Source organism: Juglans regia, chromosome 14, assembly GCF_001411555.2.
Source record: "Juglans regia cultivar Chandler chromosome 14, Walnut 2.0, whole genome shotgun sequence".
Taxonomy (NCBI): Eukaryota; Viridiplantae; Streptophyta; class Magnoliopsida; order Fagales; family Juglandaceae; genus Juglans; species Juglans regia.
The window spans coordinates 9,993,925-10,003,211 of NC_049914.1; the positions used below are offsets into that span (position 1 = coordinate 9,993,925).

The 9,287-nt window shown below is 40.4% G+C and overlaps 1 protein-coding gene and 1 pseudogene across 1 annotated transcript; both read left to right on the plus strand.

Annotated features, from left to right (window-relative positions):
• Nucleotides 1-1,014: 1,014 nt before the first annotated feature.
• Nucleotides 1,015-3,492, plus strand: LOC109018463 (exocyst complex component EXO70H1-like). Its single transcript, XM_019000624.2, has one exon. It carries the CDS (start codon nt 1,513-1,515, stop codon nt 3,355-3,357), a length of 1,845 nt encoding a protein of 614 aa, XP_018856169.1. The 5' UTR covers nt 1,015-1,512; the 3' UTR covers nt 3,358-3,492.
• Nucleotides 3,493-4,273: 781 nt separating this feature from the next.
• LOC108990977 lies at nt 4,274-8,837 on the plus strand (annotated as a pseudogene).
• The last annotated feature ends 450 nt before the right edge of the window (nt 8,838-9,287 follow it).

The following is a 9,287-nucleotide window of genomic DNA, read 5'->3' on the forward strand; positions in this document are numbered from 1 at the left end:
AATCATATCATTTTGTAATATTTTTTTATATAATTTCTTTATGAATATAAACAGTACTTGGGTTGGGAAATATCCACAAATTCCATATATATATATATAGATGAATTATTTGTATAGTGATAATTGATAAGGTGTGAAAGTCCCCTATATTTATTTTGAAAAAATTAAGCAAATCTGGAATTCAATTAAATAAATAAAATTTTAATAGTGAATCTTACTTTGTTTAAAATGAAGTGCGTGAAATTTGTATATTTTATAATTATATATAACATTATTTCTATATTTATAACCTAGTCAGAGTAGAATCATTCAAAGTACTCATCAACGAGAATAATGCATTGGCATAAATTAATAAGCCATTCTATTATTTGTAGGAACCACGCAATAATGAAGGATTTTTATATGAAACCGAAATTCCAAAATCTCAAGATCTCATGCATCAAGCGTGGGAGAAAAAATATTGTAAAATTAAGGTCTCCTCGATGATTACTTGCGCATCACAGGTTCTCAGATGATCTTGAATAAAGACATAGTATTCGCAGCCACGTAACTCGGAGCCTTTCATGTGCAATGTACTATATTTTATGGATAGATAAAGAAATTTTATTTATATAAGGAACAAAAGTTTGAATTATGAGTAATGTTACTTATCATTTCAGCTTCCATCATTTTATGATGTGACAATAAATGATTGAAAATTATTTATTACATTTTACTTCTAAACCTATCATTTAATATTACATCATAAAATGATGAGAAGATGATAGAAATTGAGATAATGAATAGATTTATTTATTCATTTATTTAAAAGATACATTTTCATAATTTATTTTTACTGGATATAAGCTCAATTTCGAAATTAATGAAAAAGCTCAATTTCGTTTAAAAAAGATAAGAAACTCAAACATGGTACTCATGATGAACTCGGATATAATTTAATTTTATATTAAAATTTGATCGGTAACTCTGATTTGACATCTTAATCATAACCACAATCTACCGGATTTCGACCCCAAAGAACATGACAACGACAATGACACGAAGGAATTAATCTGAAAATCGGGAGTGGAGAAGGACATGCAAGCAATTCCTGCCGTCTGTCGTTTTGACATTATCTTTTTGTCAAACGTAATTCCAAACTTAAAAGCGAACTTAAAAGCAAAACAAACAAACAAGGGGCGAAGCGCGTATACGGCAGTCTTCAAACGCGCCAGTCTAATCAGTCCTGCTATCCAGACGACAATGTCAACTATTCTTACCGTTACCGGCCCCAGTTGTCCCCTGCACTCTTGAGTCTTTCTTCCCTCTCCCTTCCTCTATAAATGCCCCCCACTCGTATTCTCTCCCCTTCCATTAAGCAATATTCCAACTCTCTCGCATAGCAGACTACGCCAGAGCAAGAATCTACAACCCATCTCTTTTTCACAACTCTCGTACTCTGTTTAAATCTTATCTGAAAAGATTGAAAAAACAAATACCGAAGATTATACAGTGACTGACAAGAAAATCGGAATGAGGAATCATTTCTTGTTCAAATCTTCACCTCCATCTAAAACAATCCCACCTCCTTCACCCCCCCGCACTACTTTCTCTGAATCGCTAATGAATGAAAACATCGAAATAGCAGAGTCCCTTATTATAAAGTGGAGCACGGACGCTTCCTCTTACGTCAAAATCGCCTCCCTTTTCCACGACGACCGTACTGAATCCAAACAGTTCCTACACTCCGTCAGAGACCTGCAGTCCGCCATGAAATATTTTGTTACCCAAAACGCGGCCTCCGAAAAGCTTGTCAGGGCCCACACCTTGATGCAAATGGCTATGAAGAGGTTGGAGAAGGAGTTCTATCAGATTTTGTCAGCCAATCGGGCGTGCCTGGATCCCGAATCGGTTTCGGCCCGCTCCTCTAGATCCTCGGCGGCGAGGTCTAGTGTTTCCGACCTGGAGGATGATGAGTCGGAGGACGAGTTTCGTGCCGTTGGCGAGTCGGTATCTGAGGTGGACCGAGCTTCGATGATTGCGATGGCGGACTTAGAAGCTATTGCAGACTGTATGATAGCTTCTGGTTATGGCAAAGAGTGCGTGAAAATCTACAAAGTAATACGCAAATCTATCATCGATGAGGCTTTGTATCATCTCGGGGTTGAGAGGCTGTCTCTCTCGAAAGTGCTGAAGATCGATTGGGAGGTTTTGGAGCTGAAGATCAAGAAGTGGTTGAACGCTGTAAAAATGGCCGTGAAAACTCTCTTTTATGGAGAGAGGATTCTGTGTGATACCGTGTTTTCCGCTTCGGAATCGATCAGAGAATCGTGCTTCGCTGATATTTCCAGAGAGAGCGCGATTAGCTTGTTTGAGTTCCCGGAAATCGTAGCAAAGAGCAAGAAATCCCCTGAGAAAATGTTTCGTATGTTGGACATGTACGAAGCTATCTCTGATTCCTGGCCAGAGATCGAATCTATTTTTTCGTATGAATCGACCTCTGTCGTTCGATCACAGGCAGTTTCTTCTCTGGTCAAGCTCGGTGAGGCGGTGCGCACGATGCTAACGGACTTCGAAACCGCCATCCAGAAGGACCCGTCGAAGAGTCCCGTCCCCGGAGGTGGGGTTCACCCGCTCACACGCTACGTAATGAACTACATCTCCTTCCTAGCCGATTACAGCGGCGTCCTCGCCGACATCGTCACCGACTGGCCTTTAACATTGCATTCACCGTTACCAGAATCCTGCTTCGACAGCCTAGAGTCCGACGATAGTCTGATTTCCACTCGAATTGCGTGGTTGATCCTCGTCCTCCTCTGTAAACTAGACGGCAAAACTGAGTTCTACAAGGATGCGGCGCTCTCGTACCTGTTCTTAGCCAACAACCTCCAATACGTCGTCGTCAAGGTGCGCACGTCGAACCTGAAACTCCTCCTCGGTGAGGATTGGGTGACTATGCACGAATCAAAGGTGAAACAGTACGCTTCGAACTACGAGCGGATGGGCTGGAACAAGGTATTCTCTTCGTTGCCCGAAAATCCGACGGCTGAGATTTCACTGGAGCAAGCGAGGGATTGTTTAAAGAAATTCAATTTGGCGTTTGACGAGGCGTATAGGAAACAGAGTGCATGGATTATTACGGACCCGAAACTCCGGGACGAAATCAAAATCTCGGTGGCGAAGAAGCTTAGATCGGCGTACCAGGAGTTTTACAACAAGTATCGGGGTAAGTTGAGGTTCGGATCTGGATCTTTGGTCAGATATACCCCAGATGATTTGGGGAATTACTTGTCGGATCTGTTCTATGCGACCGGAAGTGCAGGGAGTGTTTCGTCATCTTCTTCGACTTCCCACTCTCGTGGTGGGCAAAGCCATTGAGATTTTTGTGCTCGTGTTTTTTGTACATAAAAAACAAAAGAAAACTCAAAGTGAAAATAATTTTGTACACGTATATAGAGATTGATACATCTGATCTGGATCAGCAACAATACAGATACTACAAAATTCTTTGATTTTTAATTTCTCTATTTTTAATTTTGAATATTATTAAAAACGTTATTATTATTATTATTATTTTTTATTTTTTACTCTCAAAACATTTCCAAATCATATTGTGCAACCAGCGCCCACAAACAACAAAATACTGTACAATCACAACCAAGCTGGTAGTCTATCAAAAAAAAAACCAAGCTGGTATCTAATTATTTCAGGAAATGAAGCGAAGAAATATATACATGTATGAGTAAATACTTACGAAAAATTCTATCTATACTTATAATTTTATTTATGTAACCATACGTGCTAATGTGTCAACCTAAAAGCGGTAAAAATATAAAATTCAAAATATAAAATATAAATTAAAAAATAAATATTAATATAATAAGGACATGTTTGCTCTGTTTTCTTACTTTTAACAAAAAAGTCATCTACACAAACTTTCATATTCCGCCTGATTCGATTTTTGAACATTCGGTTAACTAGTCGCTGGTACGTTACTCTCAAATTTTTTAGACCGAATGACATCGCTCTGCAGCAGTAGAGGCCTCCGTCTGTGATAAATGCAGTTTTCTCCTCATCATCAGAGTTCATCCTGATCAGATTATAACCAGATTATGCATCCATGAAGCTAAGAAGTGTGTTCCTGGCCGTTGAATCCACTATTAAGTCTATCATTGGGAGGGTAAAGCTGTCTTTAGGACATACTTTATTTAGATTAGTGAAGTCTACACACATTCTCCACTTTCTACTTATTTTTTTTTTTTACCAACACGATGTTGGAAAGCCATTCGGGACAATGAACTTCTCGGATGAACCCTATGGCCAAAAGGTGATCTTCTTCCTCAGCGATGGCTGCATACTTCTCAACACTGAAATTGTGGTGTTTTTGTTGGATCTTTTTCGCCTCAGGGTTTACACTAAGGCAGTGTTCTATTACTGACACATCGATGCCAGGCATTTCTTCATGACTCCAAGCAAACACATCTCAATGTTCAATAAGAAGTTGCCTCATGAATTGGCTCAATTCGGTAGCCATTTTAGTTCCTATTCCAGCAGTGTGTTCTGGTTTCTTTGGATCCATTGCTACCAAAACCAATGGTTCGTTGGGCTCTGTCTTTGTCTCTTACTTCTCTATCTAATTCTGTTAATACTGGAGGCAGGGGTAAGACTGTTCTCCTATGGTCTTCTTCGAGAGTTTGTACAGCTATTGCTTTAGACTTCATTTCTCGGGTATGGCAGTCTCTTGCAGTTTTTTGTTCGCGGTGTATTTCGCCTACTCCTGACGGGGTTGGAAACTTCACCTTCAGATGATATGTGGAGGTTATAGCCATCATTTGATTCAAGGATGAGCATCTGAGAATTGTGTTGTACGAGGATGAGGCTTTTACCATAAGGAAGTCTACCATAAGAAACGTCATTTTGGGGGCTGTTCCAGCCAATATAGACAAAGTGATTATTCCGATAGGCTGGATTGTATCCCTAGTGAAACCTTTGAGGGGCTTATGTGCCGGTCATAACCAATCAAGAGCAATCCCCATTTTAACAGATAAAGCGCACCGTTCGACGAAGGGTAACAAACAAATACAACAGACGGAAAAAGAAGATAAAACGGAAGGTTAAAATCAACCAAATACAACAAAACAAAGCGCACTGTTCAACGAAGGGAGACAAGCAAATAAAACAGACGAAAAATAAGATAAAATGAGAGGTTAAAATCAACCATGCTCTGACCAAACCAAAGGTACATTCATATATGCAAATTTGTCAACTTACATCAAAGTCTCATGCAGGTCTGGAAACTAAAAGAATAAACACACAAAGAGGTTGAAGGTTAAGGAGAAGCATCATGGAAGGCTAGGGGCATATCTATGCCCATGGTCAACATATCATAATAAGCCGACTTATTCGGAGGGAGTTCTTGAGGATTGAGGGTGTGGAGACATTTCATAAATGCCTCTCTAGGAAAGTGAAACGTTTCTCAGAGGAAAGAGATTGAAAACTACAAACACTCTCATCAAGCCGATTGATATGGTACACTGACAGAAATTCCCGACCAATCAGATCAGGATAATTCTCCAAATCACCAAGAGCAATTCAAAAGGCAATGCAACTAGCCATTATGAAATGCCAAGCATTGGGGTTAATTTGGGCCGGAGCTAGTTCCAGTAAGGCTAAGATATCACGCACCAAACGGCAGAATGGCAACCAAAGTCCATTGGAAAACATGTGGGGATAGAGAGCAACCCTTTTCTCCAGTCCATTAGCATCTACCATCGGAACACGAGAACTGGGAGCTTCCAGAACGGTATCGTAAGGGATAGGGTATAACCTGCAAAATGTGAATGGAGGTCGTTACTAGTCATAGTCTACGTCCAACGTTTCCCTGCAAAGTAGCTGGAACGGGCTTCATTATCGCCACGTTTAGTCATGATGAAAGGAAGCAGAGATGGTAGAATTTTAAATTTTCAGAAATACGAAGAGGGAGGTCAAAATAGAAATGGCAGAGAAGAGAAAGAGGAGAAAGAAATGAGTCTAAACAATGCGATGGAACAGCTAGACTTCTGAAGCGGCCGCACAAAATTCGAAGGGATACATCACTTGCGAAAATGCAGAATGACGCTTACCAACAGCACACATGCAAAAAACGAACCAATCTCGGGCGACGTTGAAGTTTACACAAGGAAATAACTCCAATTAATGAGGACAAAGTTAATGATTAATCATGCTCATTAATGCTGGAGATTAGTTCGCATCCCAATAATCTGGAGGAGGTGAACAAGTGAGTATACGCAAACCCTTTCACCTTCCACATGCCCACCCAGGTTAGAAATCCTTATAATGGCTCACTCGGCTAAAAAAAAAACTTTTCATAATTTCCAGCCCACAAGTGTGTTACAAATTTGCGGGATACTGTGAAGAGAGTAAATCTTTTGGGCCGGGCTAAAAGCAAGGCCTAGGTTAGAGCCTAGATACGAGGTTTGTACAAGACTGAATAGATTAGGAAGTCTTGGGTCGGAACCTGGGTATGAGATCCGGGTCGGACCATGCTTACGTTAGGAACCTAGTCAGAGGATACATGAGAGGATTAAGGAAGAAGGAATGTCGCATTCAATGCAAGCCGGGAAAATATAAGGCAGTTCACACTGAGCATTAATGGGATAGGAGGAACTCAGAGCAGAAAGCACGCCGCATTCAATGCGAACCAGAATAGAAAGCGTGCCGCATTCAATGCGACCCAAAGCCTAGACTACACATAGCGAACCTAAACACTTCATAGCTCGGCGAGCAGACGACATAAAGATAGCTCGGCCTGTAGACGGCGTGAATATATTACTACCATGGTGACCAGGTCGGCAAGTATAAATAAATACTACCTGCAGCAAACAAGAAGGTTAGCTTTTAGACCCATCTTCATTGTTATTTTATCTTTATCTTCTACATCACAACTAACTTAAACATCGGAGGTACAACGAACCTTGAGGTTCCCCCTTTTCCATTGTGCAAGTGACGCTCCGAGAACTGTCTACATAGAGTTGCCCAGGCCCGCAAAACATGACATCAACAGTTTGGTTGGACCCAATGGAATGGGCAAGTATATGTTATTAAGGCCACGTTTGGATGTTGAACTAAGCTCAGCTGAATTGAGTTCTTTATAAATAGTAGTGAGTTGAGTAGTAAAATGAATTATGTGAGACCCATTTAAACTGAGTTTAAAGTATGTTTGGATGTTAAGATGAATTTAATACTTTTTATGAGAAATTGAAAAAGGTTGTGGGTCTCACATATAAATATGTTTTAAGTTGAAAAAGGTTGTTGGTCTCATGTGTAAGAAGGTTTTGAGTTGGGATAAGTTTAGCAATTTGAGAGTTGAGTGTTTGGATGTTAGACTCAGCTTAAAATTAGACTGAACTCAGTTGAGTTTAGTAACTAAACGAAGAAAGCTTCTATCTTGGAGAAAGATCCATGTTCCTAAGAATATTGATGTTCTTTTGGTTGAACAAGAGGTGATTGGTGATGATAGAAGTGCTCTTGAAGCAGTTGTTTTAGCCGAAATGAGGTTGCATTTTGCAGAATTCATCTTCTGTCGTTGAGGATGAGAATGATGACGACGTGGCAATGCTGATGATGCAGGAGAGAAGCTCGCTGAGTTGTATGAGAAGTCGCAGATCTTGGGATCAGATACGGCTGAGGCCCAGGCATCAAAGATTCTTGCTGGGTTGGGTTTCACCAAAGAAATGCAGGTTTTTCCAACTCGTTCATTCAGTGGTGGTTGGGGGAATATGAGAATATCACTGGCTAGGGGCGCTCTTTTCGTGCAACCAACACTGCTGTTATTAGATGAACCCACAAATCAACTCGACCTTAGGGCTGTTCTCTGGTTACTGGTGTAGTCGTTGTGTCGGTGGAAAAAAACTCTTCTTGTTGTCTCACATGACCAGGATTTCCTTAACACTGTCTGCAATTAAATCATTCATCTCCATGATCTTAAGCTTCACTTATACTGTGGAAACTTTGATGAGTTTGAAAGCGGGTACGAGCAGCGTCATCGCAAAGAGATGAACAAGTGGTATGAAACTTACGAGAAGCAAATTAAAGCAGCCAAGAGGTCAGGGAGTCGTGCTCAGCAGGAGAAGCTGAAGGACCGTGCTAAGTTCAATGCTGCATAAGAAGCATCAAAGAACAAGGCGAAGGGAAAGGTTGATGAGGATGAGCCTTTTCCGGAGGCCTCAAATGTTGATGTTGGTATTGATATGGGAACACGTGTTGCTATTGTTGGCCCTAATGGAGCAGGAAAATGTACTCTACTGAATCTTCTCGCTGGTGATTTGGTTCCAACTGAGGGTGAAGTGCGGAGGAGTCAGAAGTTGAGAATTGGGAGGTATTCGCAGCACTTTATGGACCTGCTAACAATGGAGGAAACTCCAGTTCAGTATCTTCTTCGTCTTCATCCAGATCAAGAGGGACTCAGTAAGCAGGAGGAGCGCTGTTCGTGCCAGGCTTGGAAAATTTGGTTATCCCAGCCATAATCACCTCACTCCAATTGCAAAATTATCTGGAGGGCAAAAAATCACGGGTTGTATTCACTTCAATTTCTATGTCAAAGCCACATATATTTTTGTTGTTGGATGAGCCCACAAATCATTTAGACATGCAGAGCATTGATGCGCTGGACGAGTTTACGGGTGTTGTTGTCCTGGTCAGTCATGACTCTAGGCTCGTATCACGTGTTTGTGAGGATGAAGAGAAGATCAGTGAAATATGGGTTGTGGAAAATGGAACTGTGAGAACTTTCCCTGGAACAGTTAAGGAGTACAAGGAGAAGTTGAAAAAGGGAGATCAAAGCAGAGGTCGACGATTGATTTTGAAGTATCGATATTGCAAATCATGTAAGGCGGTTTCCCCTACACTCTTGTTGTGTTATTCAATTTTAAAAGTGCAATAAAACAGATGCATATAACTCTTTTTTATTCCATTTCCTGTACTCATGCGGATGTGAAGAAATTACAAAACTGATTAGTAAGATAGATGTTTATACCTATCTTTTGATCTAATGCAAATTACTCCACTTGTGTTGTTATAACGTTGCTCTGATTATACCATTTTTCCCTTTCCATTTCACTGTCATCACAACCCCAATATTTCTGCATTGATTTCCTTGAATGAGTCCTATGATGAACTCTGAATTTATAAATTATAATAATAATAATAATCTGTCTTTGTTTTGGTTGCCAGAACTCCTACAGGTGAAATGGGATTTGCAGTCTTGGTAACAATTGAGATTGCTTGGTCTTTGGTTTTTTATAGCTGGG

Bases quoted from the DNA above. Each gene is read 5' to 3' on its own strand.
- LOC109018463 (XM_019000624.2), top strand. From the start codon at position 1,513: ATGAGGAATCATTTCTTGTTCAAATCTTCACCTCCATCTAAAACAATC.